The following is a 20,677-nucleotide window of genomic DNA, read 5'->3' on the forward strand; positions in this document are numbered from 1 at the left end:
GAAGAAAACTTCTTCCACCAGAAGGTTTTGATACAATCTGGTCCCGGTGCGGAATAGTTCTTCATCCCTCTTAATGCTTTTTTCACCTCCTCGGTAGTGATGTTATGTATGTTATTACTCATTATTAGTATGTTATTACTCAGGTGTTATGAGGTCAACACATAGCTCCTTGAAGCTATTAATATTTTCTGAGTCTTCTTCCAGTCTATGCTGCACTTCGTAGACTTCTTTCCAAAATACTTCGACCTCCTCTGGTTTGGGTGCGTGTTCGACAGTAACTGGAGGGTCTTGGAAGAGTCGAGATGGGTCAGAGAGAAACTGTTGATTTTCTCTGACCCACCTTTCCCTCCGCTCTAGACTTCTCTTAGGGTCAGATAGTATCCGTATTCTCTCAACAATATGCTGCCTGATGGTCAGCAGCCCAGCCTATCTTTATGGCAAGTTGATGCATTCGTCTTTTGGTCTTATGATCAACCGTTGGTTTTGTTTTACGGTGCGCATCGGCCAAAGCTCTCGCTGCATTATACACACAATAATTGATAGCCCAGAGCTCGGATTCTCCGGAAAAATGTCCACTAAGCTCGTCATCCATTTCAGCCATATCTTTAGGCTTGAGAGAATCCTGGGTGTTAATGTTTCTCCGGGTCATAAAGCATCGCTCTTCCTCTATCGGATGCCTGCCCGCGGTTGGTCTTAGTGTCCTCTTTCTCTGTTGCCGGCTTGCTCTAGCTGTTGTAGAGTAGGCATTCCGCTTACATAGCCCCTTTTTCGGAGTAGTTCAGAATGGTTTCGCAGACGTTGCTGCGAAAAGTGCGATAGCTCCCGGTGTTTTTCTCGCACCACAGAGCAGGCAGCCGTGCCATGTAACCCCGTTCAGGGGTCACACTCGTATCGTAGCACTCTAGCAAGTCGTGATTCAGTCGCTCCGTCCACCCAAAAGTCGCGAGATCCTGCCGATCCATCACATTGAATCCATTTTCATTGGCTCCCCCAGCTCTAGATTGGTCGGCATTGTTGGCCGACCCATTGTCGAGAGCCCTGCGCGTTCTGTTGTTTTGAACTGCATTTACTACAACTATGTTTGGTTTTGTCATTGTTGTTCCCACGAGAAGCTAGGGAAAGGGGTTCGTCCATCCTTGTAGAGCCCCGTATGCAAGGATAAGGCTGCGTACTCTGAGAGGTCGCCCGGTATCCCAGAGTCACCGTTCTAGACACCTCCCCCAGGTGCCATTCAGCTTTCCGCACGGTTTTCACACCTACGCTTGGGGGTTTCTTCCTTCGGTACCACCCCTGGACAATTGTCCGCAACTGCCTATTTATTTTTGTAACCATATTAAGCAGAAACCCTTAGTACAGGGACCCTCTATCCGCAACCCGAGGATGCGTTCGGTGGCTTTGTCATAGGCCCTTCGGTTTGATTCTAGAGGAATCAAAAAAAATATATATATATATATATTCTAAAATCTTTTGAAATCGTTCGAAGTCTTTAAAATCTCTTGAAATCGCTTGAAATATTTTTAAATTTCTCGAAATGCACTAAAATCTTTTGAAATCTCTTGAAAGAAACCTTTGAAATATTTTTAGATCTCTTAGAATATTCTGAAATCTCTTACAATTACTGAAATCTCTTTCAATTCTTTAAATATCTTTCAAGCGATCCAAATCTTCATAAATCTCTGATAATATTTTGTAGATATCTTGGAATATGCTAAAATGTCGTGAAATATTTTTAGATATCTTGGAATATTCTGAAACCCCTTAAAATCACTGAAATCTCTTGGAATCACTGAAATAGTTCGAAATCTCCTGAAATAGTTAAAAATATTTTTAGATCTCTTCACAAGAACATCTTGAAATCTCTTAAATGAAATCTTTTCGAAATATTCTGAAATATCTTGAAATCTGTTGCAATCATTGAAACAAAATGAAATCTTTAAAATCTACTTTCAAGAGCTTCAAAAAAATGTCAAGGAATTTCAATGGACTTTAATTATTTTAATTCATTTAAAAAAATTGGCGTTTGGTTCAAAAATATTTCCTAGAATTTTTGAAGGAATGGAACAATTTTATAAGATGTCGGAGGATTTGAATGATTTCAAGGAATTTTAAAAGCTCTCGAGGTGCGATTTTGTAGGGCTTCAAATATTTGAAGAGATTTTCAAAAATGTTTTTAAATTGAATTAAATACATTTGGAATTCATCTTGAATTTTTATCAATTTATCCTGTATTCTTTTAAATTGTTTTAAAATCTTTGGAATTTCCTTGCATTTTTTTATTCACTTTAACTCTTTTAAATTCACCCAATTTTACTCAATTCCATGTATTAAAGAAATGTAGTCTTTCTTTAATACGTCCTGAAGTCTTTTGAATTTACTTTAATTCTTCTAAATTCTACTAAATTCAATAAATACATTTTTTAAAATTCCTAATGGAGTTTTTAAACTCGCCTCGAATTCTTTTGAATTTCATGACAATCTTTAAAATTTTCTTGAATTTTCCTAAACTTATTTCAAGCCTACTGAATCAAAAAAATTGTTTTATATTTTATAAATGTTTTCAATTCTCATAAATTTTTTTGATTCACGTTGACTTTTTGTGAGTTTCGTCGAATTTTTCTCATTTTCCTTCAGTTCTTCTAAATTTGTTCCAATTTTACTGAAATCTATGTAATTTTGGGTGTTCTTTAATTCATTTTGAATTCTTCTGAATTTTATTAGAATTGTTTTGAAGTCTTAGAAATGTATCTTGAAGTCGTACAAATTCACCTAGAATTCTTATAAATTTCATGAAATTCTTTTGACATGCATTTTTTATAATTCACCTTGTTTTTAATGAATTTCATTTTTTTATTTTTCTATTTATTTATTTTATTTTGTACTTTCTTATTTTTCTCGGTTTCCTTTAATTTTTTCCAATTTGTTCCAAATATTCCAATTTTACTGAAATTAATGTAATTTTTAAATTTTCTCCAATCCATTTGAATCCTTCTGATTAATTTAATTCTTCTTTAATTCTTTTGAAGTCTAGGTATTCATCTTGAAGTCCTTAAAATTCACCTGCAGCTCTTATAATTTTCATCGAATTATTTTGAATTCTCTGAAATATCTCTAAGCTAATTTCAAATTTACTGAATTGAATAAATTTTTTATTGTTTTTTATACAGTTTCAATTTTTTTTAATTTACCTTGATTTTTTATCAGGGTGGCCACCCACCGGGAGAGAGATATTACACCGGGAGATTTCCCGTGTATTTCATCATTCACGCATTTTTTAATTATTGCAAGTTCCCAACTAGAAAGTATATAATTTTCAAAGTGTTTAGAATAATTAAACTGTAAAGTTTCACAATAATTCTCGCAGTATTTAAAATTCTTCAATTTGGAATGGTGAAAATGACACTGACCTTTGATTTGACAAAATCACATATTTTAGTAAAAAAAATGTATCCGCTCCTTTTAAATGCCACTTGATACTGAATGATGTGATACTTATTAATAATATATTCATCGTATTTAAAATTTCTATAATTTTAATTTACAATTATATTTTGAATGTGCAATTCTAAAACAGTTTAATCTTTGAATCCTTGAAACTACAGTTTTTTCTTGAATTAATTTTTAGATTAATTTTTCGAGGTTTTGAATTTTAAATTTGACAATGTTGTACTTTCAAATTAAAATATTCAAAATTTTAGGACCATTTCGCTAATAAATACTTCAAAATTTAATATTAAAAGCCTCGATGTCAATTTTGTATTTAATAATTTTAGATGTCAATATAAAGCAATTTATAATTTAAAAGCATAAAATTGTACAATTTCTAAAATATAAATCATATCACAGCAATATTGTCTTGCATTCTTTATCTTCATTTTTAATTTTCAATGTAAAATCTTAAAATTGTCCGATTTTTTGTTGCAGATTTAAACCAATAAATCATTTCAAATTAAAACATATTTTATGTTCCAAACTTTCTAGAATGAATATTAATTTTAAAGGAAGATTTGAAATTAAAAAATTATAAATTGAGTGAAATAACAATCGATTAAATTAAACTATCTGAAATTGATACTTCAGTAAATGGACAATTTCGGTAATTTTACGCGGTCACGATTAAAGAGTTCTGAATTTTTTATTTTTTCCTTTCTTAGGTTTTAATTTTGTAATTAGAATTGAAATTTTTAAGTTTTGGATAGTAGCATTAGCAATTTGAAAATTATTAAGTTTTAAGTGATTTAAATTTACTTTAAATAATTTAAATTTTAAAGCGGTATAGTATAAAAAAGTTTTTATATCACAAGTTTTTGCGACTAAAATTTTGTTCAGTCTTTAATGAAGTTCGCGTTCGTTTCAGTTTCAACGTTTGGGAGTAGAAATTTTTTCATTTTTAAGGTTTCCCATTTAAAATTACTATCTATTTCGAAAGGTTTTTTAAAAGAAAAATTCAATTCATTTTTCACTTTAGAAAAAGTTCTCTAATCAGTTTCAATGTTAACTTGTACTTTTATTATGTAATGGCAATTTAAAGTTCTAGAATTTCAGAAGCTTTGCCTTTGAAAGATTCCATTTAGTTTTCAATATTAAATTGTCAGATTTTAATCGCTTTAAATTTAAATAACTCAAATTTAAAAGTTCTCAATCTTTAATTATTTAATTTTGAACACTTTTAATTATAAAGAATACAATTAAAATTCCTCTGAATTTTAAATGTCCCAATTTTACAAATTTGAATTTTAAAATATTCCATTTTTAACGTTTTAACATTGCCATATGTTTGAAATTTTAATATGAAATTATGCTAGTTTCGTGATTCTCCAAATCAAATTAAAATTGTTTAATTTTTAGCACTTGGACTTAGAAAGTATAAAATTCAACTCCTTTTTCTTAATAAATAGTCCAAATCGTTTTATTTTATTAAATTTCAGGCGCTTGAAATTCGAAATTATTAATTATTGTTTCAAAAATATTTAAAACCTTATATTAAAAAATTGGTTCAACTCTTTAGCGGCCAAGCCTTGATTCCATCCCGTTAAATAAAAATTCTGAAAAAATTTAGGAACAACGTATGGTCGTCTTCTGATCGATTTTTGCAAAAAAATATTATTTTAATTTTTACCATTTTCTCGATTTCTATTAACTATACGATAACTCAAAACCACCTTACGAGATGCGGAATAGTCCACTTTGATCTAACGCACGTATTTATTTTGCGGAATTCTAAGCTGCAACAGTGGCCGTTAAAGGGTTAATAATAGATTTTTAAATTTGCACATTTTCATGTCAGTAAATAGAAATTCAGAGACAGGAAAGCGCGATTTGCGCGCGTGCATTTACTGATAGTATGCAATAAAACGCATCTACGTATTTTCCTTTATTAGACATACAAATTTCCTTATCCTTCTTATTATATGATTTAAAGTCAATAATTTCTTACGAAAATGTTTGCTGATATTTATTGATTTCTGTAATTGATAATGTATATAAAAAAGCTGTAGGTATCGCAAAGAAAGTTAATTTTTTTATAAACCGGGAGAAATCATGAATATTGATCGGGAGAACAGGGAGAAAGCCGGGAGACGAAAATTTAAAAAACAGTGGCCACCATGTTTATGAATTTCATCGAATTTTTCTTAATTTCTTTGCATTTATTCGTTCGAATTCAGAAGGAATTCTTATAATTTCATCGAATTCTTTTAATTTCTTTTAAATTCAAAAGAACATTAATTACACTATTGATGCACTTTAGCTACTTTTTCGGTTAAAAATTAATATTTATAAGAATTTATTCCATTTATAAAAAATTCGATATAATGAAATGTTACAAGATGAGTGATTAAGCCCTCGTAAAAATTCTAAATATCAAAAATCCAATATAACAATAGAAACATCCTAAATTGAATGAATTCACAGGAAAACGCGTAATCCATCCAATGGGCTGGGACGCTTTCGGTTTACCTGCTGAGAATGCAGCCTTGGAAAGACAAATTGATCCTGCAGAGTGGACAATTCAAAATATCCAATCAATGCGAGAACAATTAAACAAGCTCGGTTGTTTGTTCGACTGGGATAGAGAATTCGCAACTTGCGATCCAGAATACTACAAATGGACGCAAGACCTCTTTATTAAATTATTTGAGAAGCAACTTGTTTATCAAAGCGAATCTTACGTCAACTGGGATCCAGTGGATCAAACTGTTCTAGCTGATGAGCAAGTTGATGAGCACAATCGTTCTTGGAGATCCGGGGCGAAAATTGAGAAAAAACTACTGAGACAGTGGTTTATCAAAACAACTGCATTTGCAAAGTATGTCTTAAATTTATTACAGATCTTTAATTATTTTTTCAGACTTAAGTCACTTTTTTAAAAGAAAAGACCATTTTAGTCACTTTAATCCATCTCATTTTAGATTTAATATAAAAATAAATTTAATTAATTTCTGTATAAAATCGATGTATATATTTCCATATAGATCTATATAATTCAAGAAACTTCCAACTTTCTTGTTTTCTTGCTAAAAGTTCATTCTTTCTGGTTGAAAAGTCTGCTATTATATTTTTGATTCAGAATTCATCTTTTTTTAAAAGAATTTATAATTTGTTTGAAAATTATATGAATTTATTCAATAATTTTTTTTTTGTATTCTTCATTTCAGTTTAAACTTCATGGCTTTGGTTGAAACATCGTCTTTTTAATTGAGGATTCGACTACTGAGGCAAAAGTTGAAATACATTACTAAAATATCTTTTTTTGGTTAAGGTTCATCTCTTTTGTTGAAAATTAACTTTTTTTGTTGATTATTCGACTATTTTTAAAAAACCACTTGTCTTTAAGATTGAATGTGACACAATTTGGTTTATCTTTTTTCTTCATTTCGTGATTGAGCATACTTTATTTGTTGAAAATTTAGCTTTTTAGTTGTAAAATTCATTAATTTGATAATTTTGTTGAAAAATCGGGTTTTCCGGTTAAAAATTAATTTTTCTACTGAACATTTTGATTTTCTTGGTTAAAATTTCATTATTTAAAAAAAAAATAATAAAAAATTCTTGTCTGCAGTTGAAAATTTAATTTTCCTAACTAATTTTTTTTCATTAAAAATTCAGCAATGTGGTTGATAATTCATCTTTTTTGTGGTAAAATTAACTTTCTTGTTGAAAATTTATCTTTTCGGGATGGAAAATAAAATCTGTTCTAAAACATTCAACTTTTGGGATGAAAAACTCAATTTTTTTGTTGAAAATTCAACGCTTTGTATTGATTATTCATATTTTTTATTGAAAACGCAACTATTTGGTTGAAAATTCATATGTATTTGTTGAAAATTATCTGTTTTATTCAAATTTTATCTTTTCGGGATTAAAAGTCCAATTTTTTCAAATACTTTCGGCATTGAGGCATGAAAACTATACTCGTTTTATGAAACTTTATCTCGTTTGCTGAAAAATTAATCTCTTTGGTCGAAAATTGAACTATTTTGTTGAAAATTCATCTCTTTTGGAATAAAATTATTCTTCTTGGTTAAAAATTAAACTTTTTGGTTTAAAATTCAACTATTTGTTGGGAGATTCACGTATTTTTTTGAGGATTCGTCTCTATCGGTAAAAAATAATCTTCTTAGTAAAAAATTCAACTTTTTGGTTTAAAATTCAACTATCTGTTAAGAAATGCACGTGTTTTGTTGAAGATTCGTGTCTATCGTAAAAAATTAATCATCTTGGTTGAAAATTCAAATTTTGGGTTAAAAATTCAACGATTTAGTGGAAAATTCATGTATTTTGTTGACCATTTGTCTTTTTTTGGTAGAAAATTTATCTTCTGGGTTAAAAATGAATGTTTTTGGTCAAAAATACATCCATTTTATTGAAAATGTATCTCTTGCTAGAAACTGTATCATTTTGTTTTTGTTCAAAGTGCAATTGTTTAGTTGAAAATGAATTATCTGTTTGTGTTGAAGATCCAACTATTTTCTTAAAAATTAATTCTTTTTTAAGATTCGTAATTTTAATTGTAAATTTATCTCTTTGGTTGAAAACTGAACTATTCTGTTGAAAATTTGTATTTTTTCGGTAGAAAATCAATCTTCTTGATTGAAAATTTATCTTTTTCTTTGAAAATTCAAATATTTGATGGAAATTTTAGTATTTGATTGGAGATTTGCTTTTTTGTAGGAGATTATTTTTGTAAATTTATATTTTTGTTTGAAAATGTACTTATTTTGTTGAAAAATCGTTTTTTTCGGTAAAAAGTACTTTGTTGAATATTAATATTTTTTGATAGAAAGTTGATCTTTTTGGTTAATACCGAATGTTTTTTGTTGAAAATTCATCTTTTTTTTTGTTAAGTATTCAACTATTTTGTTAACAATTAAGGTTTTAGTTGAAGATTCATCATTTTAGTTAAAAATTCATGTTTTTTGTTGAAATTTAATAATCTTCCTTGATAATTGATCTTTTTGGTTCAAATGTATTTATTTTATTGAAGATTTGTATCTTTTGGTAGAAAAATTTATCTTCTTGGTTGAAAGTGAATGTTTTTTTTTAATTTATCTATTTTATTGAAAATTCAACTATTTAGTTGAATAATTTGTCATTCATGGTTGAAATGTTAACTCTTAACATTTTGGTTGAGAATTCGGTTTCGTTCATATCTTTATTTTAAAATGTATCTATTTTATTAAAAATTCTTTTCTTCTCTTTTTAAAAGAATTGTTGACTGGAAATTTAACTTCTCCATTTTTGCTTGAAAAATGTTTTTTAGTAAAAATTTGTACTCAACATTTTTTTTAACTTACGTATTTTGTCAAAAATTCATGCTTGTTATTAGAAAATCGATCTTCTTGATTGGAAATTCATGTTTATTAATAAAAATTCACCCATCATATTGAAATTTGAATACTTTTACTTGAATTTTTAGGAATTTAGAGCTTTTAATATTGAATTAAATAAGGTACTTACGTTGATTTTACTTATACAAATTTATTCCCCTATTATTTCCCTATTTCCATTAAAAATTACCCTATTTGTCCTTTGTTGAGGGTATTTTAGGCAGTCAAGTCTGAGATATTAAAAGTTTAATTATTTATATTTACAAATTTTACATTCCTTAATTTGTGTGAATAGTAGTCACTTTTAGTTACTTTTTACCATAAATTAGGCGCTTTTTCAAGTACATTAGTCTGTGGCGGCTCTGCAGATGGAAGTTTTGCAAATATTTATTTATTTTCAGACAATTATTAGATGGATTAAACGATCCCATCTTAAAAGAATGGAGAGACGTTATCAAAATTCAAGAACACTGGATTGGGGAATGCAATGGTACAAATATAAATTTCAAATTGATCTCGGATGTTGAAGAATATCCAAAAATCTTGACTCTTTGGACTGACAAACCTGAATACATTGAAGATGCGAAATTTCTCGCGATTTCGAATAACAACCTATTATGTAAACAAGCAGGATTCGATACAATTGATGGTTTCAAAATTTTGAACGCTAAAGTTCTGAATCCTTTCACAAATGAAGAACTGCCAGTATTTATTACGGATTTGATAGAGTTTTCCTCGTTTAGAGAGGATCACATAGGAATTCCTTCAAGCTCAGAAAAAGACGCCGAATTTTGTAAGATTGTTGGAATTGAATACGAGCCTGGAAAAGTTCTTTCGAACGAGGAAAGGGAATCTAAAAGATCACATATAATGAACGAAGCTAGAAAGCTAAACATCGGAGGATATCCTGTAGGCTCGAAAATAAAGGACTGGCTAATTTCTAGGCAACGATATTGGGGAACACCTATTCCAATAATTCATTGCGATTCTTGTGGTCCTCGTCCTGTTCCTAGAGAAGAGCTTCCTGTTGTTTTACCTAAATTGCATCGCTCATCAAAGGATACGAAAGCTTCATTACTGGAAGCGACTGAGTGGCTGAAAACTTCCTGTCCTGATTGTGGAAAAGAGGCCGTGAGAGAAGCCGATACGATGGATACTTTCGTGGACAGTTCCTGGTATTTTATGAGATTCATAGATCCGAAAAATCAGAAGGAAATGTTCTCTCGAGAAAAGGCGAAGGAGAATTTGCCGGTAGATCTTTACATCGGTGGAAAAGAACACGGTAATTTGAGCTTAGTATTACACAAAGTAACAAGAAGTATTTTAGGGTGACTATATAAGTTTGAATTTTTTAATTTCGCAAATATTATCCCCTAAAGTTTCTTCTTTTGGTAAAAAAAAGTGCGGTCATAAGTTTTCTTTTATTAGAAAAAATTGTTTAGAGGTTTTGCTAAGCCGTTTTAGATCTGAAAATAAGTGTTCTTCTTTTTCAATTGGAAAAAAATACAAATTTATGGCTAAAAATGCTATTATCTCTATAAATTAATTGCTATTTATTGACGAATAAGCCTTGCATTTCATGAATCAACAAATTTTGTTTTTATGTATTATTGGGCTTGAAATGCGAAAATTTGTGATTTTATTACAATTAATGGTCTGAAATGGCCCCTAAAAATTTTTTCTGGATTAATATGCACAAGATTTCTTCTAAAATAATAATAAAATATTCTCTGTAATGAATAAATTCAAAACTATTTATAACGGATGACAGACAAAATCTTGAATTTCGAAAATAAAAAATACACATTTCTTATAGTTCAAAGATTCCTATAGTGCTTTAAAATGTATTTTCAGGTATAATTTACTTGAAAATAATGTGAGCTTATTATATTGCTTTTTAAAGATAAAGTCGCTGTGTAATTCTTTTCAAATCCACTGAATTTAACGGATCTTTCTTAGATTTTCATTTTTTTTAATTAGCTCTGAAAGCTTTTAAGTTCGTCTTGAATTCTTGTGAATTTTATCATATTTTTATTCACTCCCATTTATCCAAATTGAATGGATTTCAAGAATTTTGCTGCATTCAGTTGAATCATTTTTAATTCAACTTGGAATCGCAATTATTTTATCAAATGCTTTTGAATACTCTTTAATTCTTCTAAATCCAATCGAGTTTTACTAAAATGACTGAAATATTTTCGATTTTTTGAAATTCATTTCAATTGCTTTGAAATTCACCCTGAATTATTATTGATGCATACTAAATTCTTTTAAATTCTTTTTTATGCAATTAAATTCTTCTAAATGCACTCGAATTTAAGTCAATTGATTAAAAAATTTTTGTTTAATTCACTTGAATGCTGTTGAATTAAATCTGAATTCTATTTATTTGAATTCTGCTGAATTAATACTGAATTCTATTCACTCACATTTTACTTAATTAAATGAAATTTTTTTTCTTATTTTATAATTCGTTCCATTCACTCAGGCTCCTAAATTTCCTTTAATTCTTCTAAATTCACTCCGATTTCATTATTACCAATAGGATTTTTGTATTTTTTCCAATTTATCTAAATTTTTTTCCTAGCATTTTTCTAAAAATTCACTAAAAACTTAATGAAACACTCGCATTTTATTTAATTCAATTTTGTTGTTGTAATTTTTCAGTTCACTTGAATTCTGTTAAACTTTCCCTGAATTCTGTTCAATCCCTTTTTACTATCAATGGAAATTTTGTGATTTTCTTATATTTTGTTAGATTAATTCAAAGTTACCGAAATTCGTTTGAATTCTTCTAAATTCACTCTCATTTTACTAATATCCATGGCATTTTTTGGATTTTACAAATTCAATTTCATTCCTTTGAATTTTTGTTAATTCTTTTTTAATTTAATCTGAATCCTGATGAATTTATCTTCAATTCGTTTAAACTGTTTTAATTACTTTGAATTTCATTTAAATTCTTCTAAATTCTCTCAATCGTCTCAATTCAATGAATTTTTTTTTTCATTCTGACTTCTTTTAAACTCCTCTTAAACTTTTCGGCATTTCTACCATTTTTTCCAAAAAATTACTCCAAACTTAATGAATGCAATGAATTTGATTAATATTTCTTAATTGTTTTCAATTCAATGAGTGAAATGTCGAATTTTCGCATCACATTTTTTTCATTATCGATATTTTTAATACTATGGAATGAATTTTAATGAAACTTATAGATATTATATACAGACATTTTTTTAATTGTGACCAAATAAAAGTGCAAAAAAATTTTTGAATTCCAGTTTTCGTCAATTTTAATAAAAATATTATTTAAAAAATTATTTTTTTTACTCAAAAATGAAAATTTTCAACAAACTGCATACATTTTTAACCAAATAGTTGAATTTTTAGTTAAACTATTATTTTTTATCCCAAAAAGGGGATGTTTCAACAAAGTAGTGTAATTTTTAACCGAAGAGATCAATTTTCTACAAAAATTATGACCCTTCAACTAAGAAAATGAATTGTTAACAAAATAGTTCAACTTTCAACCAAGGAGTTTAATTTTCAACCTAAAAAGATGAGTTTACAAGAAAAAATATAATAGTTGATGTATCAACAAAAAAGATTTTAGTTTATAATAAAAAAGATTGAATTTAAGTAAAAAATAAGAATTTTAAACGAAGTATTTTTTTTTTGGTTTAACCCTTAAACGGTACACTCCTTTCTGGCCCCTACTAAAGATACACTGGTGCGAATCTGGCTTTTGCATTTTCAAATTCGAATATAAAAAAGAAGGTTGAGTCTAGAAAAATGTTAAACAAATTTTTTTTGTGTGAAATTTCCTGCTGAATCTAATTGTTCTATAGAAATATGGACAATCATTAATTTTCTCCATGATAATTTGTTATAAATAAAGCGACGTTTTTGAAAAAATACTTTTTTGGACAAAATTCGCCATTTCTTCGAATTTTATTCAAATTAATTAAACTTTGAGGGATTTTGCAGTTAAAGGAACACGCAATGTTGAAAAATATTGTTTATGCCGAGAATGTGAATCTAGTATTTTCCCCGGTAGTTAAAATTTGGGGTATTTTCAAATGCATGATTTACAGTTATGAAGGAAGGCAAATGAAAGTAATGCAACAATTACATGACAATTTTTTTATTTAGAATTACTCTCGAATTTGTTCAACAAGATATGCTTACTATTCGCGACATTTTTGGCATTCGATGCACATTGATGAATGATGATCGTCGCACATTATTCGCATACATATGGTACATTTCATTCGCGTGCGCGAAATTTTTGCAAAATTTATTGGAAATTATCATGAAAAATCGATAAATAACAAATAAATGTACGTAAACATACTTACATTCAACAATTCGAGCTCGCAACACTTTACCACACGTAAAAGGTACACAGATGCGGTTTCGCACGCATTATATTTCCTCGTCCTTCTATCTCAGAGTGATCAACGAAGCTGGAACTAACCGGACTTGGGCCTGAAACCTTGGGGTTCGGACATATTTGTCGTGGTGGAGATTATCCCGTACAGCTGTCTATCATCAAAAACTACCAACTTTTCAAAAACGGCGGTGCGCATTCGCACCAGTGTACCGTTTAAGTGTTAAAATTAATTTTTTGAAACTGAAAATGTAACTATTCCATTTATTTAAGATTGATATTTTTTAGTTAAATATTCTCCTTTCTTGGTAAAAAAAAATAATTTTCTCGGTTTGAAATTTCATGTTTGTTAGGTAAATTTTCGTGGATAATTAATTTTTTGCTGAAACGTTATATTTTTGGTTTGAAAATTCAATTTTTGTATAGAAAATTCTTCTTTTGGCTTTAAGATTTCACAATTTAGATAAGCTTTTATTTCTACCTCGAGGGAAAGATCCTTATTTTTTTAAAATTTGTTTTTTCGTTTTTAAATTTCTATTTTTTTTTGCCTAAATTTCATCTTTTTTTTAAATATGAACGATGACACTTTTTTGTTGGAAATGTATCTTTTCAGGTTGAACATTCATTTATTATGTTCATAATTTAATTATTATTTTGAAAATTCAAATATTTTGTTAAAAAGTCACCTTTTATAATAGGAAAGTTTTTTTTTGATTAAAATATATTAACAAATTTAAAAGCTTTCAATTTATATCTGAAATACTGTTTTATTCTGTTTATAAAGGATTCTGTGTTAAACATATTACAAGATTAAAATCCTGATATTTGAATATAAATGATCAAGGAAAATAAAAAATTAATCAAGGAAAAATTAGGCGAATTTAAATTTTCTCGTTCATATAGGTTGATTTGGATAAAATTACAAAAAGACATCTCTAAATTGGGAATTTAATCGGAAATTTCAAATTGTTTGATCACTAAATACTGACGAACCCAAAGTGTTTGTTCAAAAATGAATTTGTTTCATAAATCTGTTTTAGCTGCATTGCATTTATATTACGCTCGTTTCGTGAGTCACTTTCTTCATTCTGAGGGTCTAGTTCCAACCCGAGAGCCATTTAAGCAGCTTTTAGTTCAGGGAATGGTGAAAGGAATGTCTTTTAGGTCTAAGGAATGTGGAAAATATCTGAAACCAGCGGAGGTTGAAAAGGATGGTAAAGACTACGTCGAAAAGGAAACAAAACTGCCGGTCACGACTAAGTGGGAGAAAATGTCCAAATCTAAATACAATGGTGTTGATCCTTCCGAAATGATCTCGGAATATAGTGCGGATACTATAAAATTATTAATACTTGGTGATGTTGCACCAACGTCTCACAGAAATTGGTCCAAGGAAAGTAAGTATTAATTTCACAGTGTTTCAAGTCTCTGACAAAATTCAGCATATTTCATTTTCATTTAAGAAATGCCTTTTTTCAGCATTTCCTGGCATTCTAAACTGGCAACATAGGTTGTGGCTGTTAGTCAAAGATTTTATAACAGTGCGGAATTTATTAACTGAAGAAGAATTAAAAACGAAACCCGAGGGAAAAAAATTCAAGGAAGAAGATGACTACTTGTTTGATAGTAGAAATTATTACATCAAGGGTGTTACTTTCAATATTGTTGGCTCCCAACAACTCAGTGTTGCTATGTCAAAAATGCAAGGACTTACAAATAGGTTTGTGCTCGTTTTCTTTAATTTCTAATTCAATATGTGAATATTTTCCCCTGAAATTTGAAAAAATTCCCCAAATCACCTAAAATCCCAAATTTAGACCCGATTTTCCCAATTTTAAATGTTTTTTATTCAGTTTTTAAGAATTATAAACAGCAATTCAAGCCATTCGAAAAAGAGATGATTTGAAACAGCTTTTATTTGATGATATCAATTTTTATATTTTCTTATTGATTTATTTGTAATTTTGTAGATTTGACGACAATCGTCGTCAGCAAAGAAAATTCATGACAATTCAAGAAAATAGGGAAATAAATTCATTTAAATAAAATTAATGTAGATACTAATATTAAATTTAAATTTAAATGCATCAAATTCATAATAGTTTAATTCGTCAAAACAAATCGAATTTACAACACAATAATTGATAAAAAAAAAGATTTTACAGACAGGAAAAAAGTTGTAAATAAATTTTTTAATTTTAAAGTGAAAAATACGAAGAAGAAAAATGTAATAGTGGATTTTTCAACTAAAAAAGATGTTTCAGTCAAAAAAGAAAAAAAAATGTTACCAAATTATTAAATTTTCAATAAAAAATAAACCTGTTTTCTTCCAACAAAGAACAAATTTCCAGAAAGATTAATTTTCTACAAAAAAAAATGAATTTTTTACCCGACAAGAATTCTCAACAAAAATGATGAATTAACAAAAAAATGTATGTTTTACAAAGGAGTTCAATTTTAACCAAGTAGTTGAATTTTCTATCAAATATAGATCAATTCTGAACTTAACGGAAAATGTAGTAGTTCATATTTTAACCAAAAAATATTTTTCAGTCAGTTTTTTTTCTGTCAGCTACATTTTTTTGAGAATCTTAGAGCCTTCCAACTAATGAAAATACATTAAAAACGAGTTTAAAAGTTTAAGGAAAAAAAGAAAAAAAGGAGATTTTTCAAAACGTAATTTTTGTATTTTTCAAATTATTTCTTTCTAGCTCTTTTAATTTTCTTAAATTTTCTCTGATGTTTTTTAGCAGTATAATGTTCTGAAGTTTTCAACATATTTGTCAAACTAGCTGAAAATAATTTAAACTATTGTTAGATGGCATTTTCGTTCAATATTCACGAGACACCAATATTGTTTAAAAAGTTTCTAATAATAAATCCAATCCCCTTTTTTTTAAACAAAGTGCAGAGTATGTGTCCCATCTGCAAAACCTGGAAAACGTAGAATTATAAGGGAATTTTTATATACTTAAAAAAAACCTGAAAATGTCAGGGCATTTTTTTCAAGCTAGGGCATTTTTTGAGAGCGTGTTCTACATTTTTTTAATTGCAATATAAAATCGAATAACAGCGATTCTTAATTTTTAAAAGTAGCTTCATATTACTTTATTTAAAAACCTAACTTTAACTCTTCTCTTTGCTTGAACATTAATTTTTTAACTACAAATTTATTTCATTTTTCGTTAAAAATTTATCTTCTTTAATTAAAAATTCACGTATTTTTTGGAAAAATTAATTTTTTTTTGGTAAAAATTAATGTTCTTCGTTGAAAATACACCCTTTCTGGTGATAACTCAACTATTCCAGTTAAAGATTCATCATTTTAGTTGAAAATTCATCTTTCTGGTTTAAAACTCAACTAATTCAGTTGAAAATTCATCATTTTTGTTGAAAGTTAATTTTTGGCTGAAAATTGATCCTTTCTAGTTAAATATTCAACTTTTTGGTTAAAAATAGTCGTTTTTGTAGAAAATTTATCAGTCTGATTAAAAATAAAAGTATTTCAGTTAAATATTCTTCATTTTAGTTCAAAAATCATCTTTTTGGTTGAAAGTTAGATTCTTTCACTAAACATTAATCTTTTTCGTTTAAAATTTAGCCGCTTCAGTTGAAGATTCATCATTTTAGTTGAAAATTCATCAGTGGTTGATTTTTTTGTTTGAAAATGACTTTTTTTACCTCCATTTTAGTTCAAAATTCAACTGTTTGATTGAGAATTTATGTATTCAACTGAAAGATCATCTTTTTTGTATAAAATTAATCTTTTTAATTAAACATTCAAGTATTTCAGTTAAATATTTTTAATTTTAATTGAAAATTCATCTTTTGGTTTAAAAGTTATATACTCCAGTTGAAGATTCATTCTTTTAGTTGAAAATTCATCACTTTGGTTGCAAATTTTTTTTGGTATGGATAATCAGTTTTTTTTTAACTGAAAATTTAACTATTCTATTCCTGGTTGAAAACTGATTTTTTTGGTAGAAAATTAATCATCTTGGTTAAAAATGCAACTGTATGGTTAGGAATTTGAAGTGGTTTAAATTGAATTTAGTATAGTACACATACTAATTTTACCTAAATATGCCCTGACTTTTAAGCTTAAGAAGATAAAAACAGGTTGAATTATTATTAATATATTATAGACTTTAGAGAAAAATTCAAGAAATGATTGAAATAATCGATTTTGCTAATATATTTAAGATTATCTTGTAATGTAACTTGTCGAAGCTTTCTAAATTCATTATAATGATTGCTTCCGTAGAAATTGAAAAAAAAATTATTTATAATAATTTTGCGACAATTTATACTTTTAAAAAATGGCGAAATAGTTAAACAGCTCTGTGTTACGAAAAATTATACCTGGAAAAACCCCGAATTTTCAGGGAATATTTTTCCAGGATTTAAGTAGACACCCTGAAATTAAACTACTGAAACGCTGTGATACCCGAAATTGCAAATTTAATATCTCCTTCTATGATGTTATAACTTTATTCTTTAGCTTGCGCAAATCGTCCAAATTATGTGTGGGCAGAAGTCCTGAATTTGAAAGAGCATTAGCTACTCAAATAACCATGTTAGCTCCACTAGCTCCACATTTCGCCTCAGAATTATGGGCAGGATTCTGCTCTGCTCCACATCGAGCCTCAAACGATCAAAATATACATTGGGACAAGGATGTGCTGGAACAAAGCTGGCCAGAGATTGACATGAATTACAAAATGCGATTACGTGTTTACGTAAGTAAATTTATTGTTTCCATTATCACATATTTGAATTCAAGATTAATAAAAAATAGATTTAAAATTCTATATACTTCTGTGGTAAATTATTTATTCAGTAAGTTTATCAGTCATTATATTTGTCTTAATAGGTGAATAACACTGATCTCAAGTTCTTGGGAGTTCCTCGACAAGAATTGGAAAGCATGTCTGATGAACAAGCCCTCGAATTTGCAATGAAGGATCCAAAAGTTGGAAGTTTCTTGAAAGGCTGGAAGGTTGTTGACGTCAAACTCCACGCGGAGCGAGGCTGCGATGGATATATGCGAATTACTACACGGAAAGATAATCAACAAATTTCACAAGAAAGTGCAGTATCATCCAATTAATCATATGATTATGATTAAATATCTTTGTAAATATTTTTTGGACGTAATTCTTTTTCAAAGTTTTTTAAAATTAATTTTCTACATCTTTTTAATTTTGTTTCATCAAATGTAACCTTACATGAAATTTATATCTTCTTTGTCATAAATTTATCGTTTAAGAATTGAATACATTTTAAGCTCATTCAGTTATAAAGTTATACATATTTAAAAACATAAAGGCTATACCTTTTCTAAAAATGTTATGGAAATACAGCATATTTATTATCCTGAATGCAGACTTCGCAAACCAAAATATTCTTAAACCAGGAGAAATAGATTAATTTTTCAGTAAAATATAAGGCATAGAAGGGAATAAATTCGTTTTTATAAAATTAATATAGGTACCGTATTCCTAAGACTTCCAGACGAAATACATTGCATTTTCAACTAACTTTGCCTCTTAAATCCAAAAAGAGGATTTTTAAACAAAAAAGTGAAATTTCAATGAAGAAAGATAAATTTTCAAAAAAAAAAAATTATTATTTTCAACCAAACAATTGCATTTACAACCAAATAGTTAATCTTTTGAGTAAAAGAGAATAAAAAATTGAATTTTTAACCAAATCGTTCAATTTTTAACCTTTAAAGATGAATTGTAAAACCAAAGAGACAAATTCACAAAAAATAGTTAAATTTTCAATTAAGGAAAATTTGTCACTCAGGAAAGGAAAAGATGCAACCGAGTTGTTGAATTTTCAAGTAAAAAATACGACTTTTCGAAATACCAGTTGAATTTTCAACTAAAAAATATGAATTTTCAATAAAAAAAGTTTTTTTTAACCAAATAGATTCATTTTCTATTAAACTGTTGAAACTTCAAGCCAAAAAGACGAGTTTTCTACAGAACACTTGCATTTTTAACCCAAAAATCTGCACTTTTAACAAAAAATTTCATTTTTCATCAAATACCTGAATATTCAACCAAACATGAAATAGTTAAAAACATTCATTTTCAATTAAATAAAAAACGTATTTTCAAACAAAGTGATGAATAATCAAACAAAAAAATGAATTTTTAACGATACAGTTGGAAGCTTAACAAAAAGAGATTATTTTTTAACCTAACAGTTGCATTTTTGAATAAAAAACATGAATTTATGAACCAAAAAGACAAATTGTCCACTAAAACTGATTTTTTAGCAAAGCAATAACAAAAATTTCAAACGAATTATGAAATTTTCAGGCCAAAAATACCGAAGTTTCTACAAAACAGTGGAATTTTCAACCTTAAAATACGAATTTTAAAGAAAAAAGTTAAATCTCAATAAAAAAGTTAAAATTTGAATCAAGAAAGACGAATTTTCAACAAAATAGTTGAATCTTTAACCAAAGCAGAATAATTTTCAATCAAGCACTTGCATTTTTAACCAAAAAAGATTAAATTTCTACCAGGAAATGAATCTGCAAACCAAAAAGACGAATTTTCAACTAAGTAAAATTTTGTTGTGCTAAAATATAAAAAACTTTCAGCCACATTGTTGAATTTTCAAGCGAAAAAGATGACGTTTGCCGTCCGAGTAAATATTTTTCAACAAAAACTGAATTGTGGTCTCTATTGCTGCTGTTACTTGACTTTAAATGTTATTTATTGGTGCTCTAATAATAAATTTGCACTTGATGAGTTTAGCGAACGAAGCTAACAAAACGCTGCACACTTAATCTATCTTGTTGAATTATTTTACCCCCAACTGTCCGAAAGAAAAAAAAAGGAATGAAGTCTACGACAATGTGAGAGAATTCTCACGTTACTGACTATGCCCATTAGCTTTTTACCGCACACCATGCTAGTAGTTATTTTGATATCAATCATTTAGATTGCATTCAAAAAAAGAATTTCATTCAAAAAATAGTTTTCTTGGTTTAAAATAATGAGATTAAGAGGCCGAATTGTCCCTAAAACTACAAAAAGGACCGAAATGCCTTTAAAAAACTGGAAAGTTAGTCAAGCTGCCCTAGGAAACTGAAGAAGTGGCCAAAGTGCCTCAAGAGGCAACGAAATCTAAAGAAAAACCAAAAGGCTAAAATCCCCATAATAATATACTCCATTTTTGTCATCGGGATGGCAATTTTTAATGTCAGCAACTAATTGCGTAAAAGGATCCGCCCTCAATTTTCTAACTCCAGGGTGGCTACTGGACCGGGAAACCGGGAATTTTATGAGACCAGGAAATAACCGTGAATTAATATGGTTGTTTCCAAAGTCAGATATCATTTTACCAGTACATGGATCTTATAATAAATAAAATTCTAATTTTGAAAACGTCCATTAAATATTTTTTACATATTGTTTACTATTTTTAATTTAATGTT

At 28.3% G+C, this 20,677-nt stretch overlaps 1 protein-coding gene across 1 annotated transcript in view; it reads left to right on the forward strand.

The window, feature by feature from the left end:
- Positions 1 to 18,823, forward strand: part of LOC117168103 (probable leucine--tRNA ligase, mitochondrial) — a 21,993-nt gene extending 3,170 nt beyond the window's left edge. Inside the window, exons 3-8 of the mRNA XM_033353481.1 lie at positions 5,911 to 6,304; positions 9,227 to 10,107; positions 14,259 to 14,615; positions 14,698 to 14,938; positions 17,720 to 17,957; positions 18,092 to 18,823. Of these exons, the coding sequence (XP_033209372.1) occupies positions 5,911 to 6,304; positions 9,227 to 10,107; positions 14,259 to 14,615; positions 14,698 to 14,938; positions 17,720 to 17,957; positions 18,092 to 18,328 (2,348 nt within the window). The 3' untranslated portion in view covers positions 18,329 to 18,823. The remainder of the gene's footprint in view (positions 1 to 5,910; positions 6,305 to 9,226; positions 10,108 to 14,258; positions 14,616 to 14,697; positions 14,939 to 17,719; positions 17,958 to 18,091) is intronic.
- Positions 18,824 to 20,677: the final 1,854 nt, after the last annotated feature.

Source organism: Belonocnema kinseyi, chromosome 2 (assembly GCF_010883055.1).
Source record: "Belonocnema kinseyi isolate 2016_QV_RU_SX_M_011 chromosome 2, B_treatae_v1, whole genome shotgun sequence".
NCBI classification, from domain to species: domain Eukaryota; kingdom Metazoa; phylum Arthropoda; class Insecta; order Hymenoptera; family Cynipidae; genus Belonocnema; species Belonocnema kinseyi.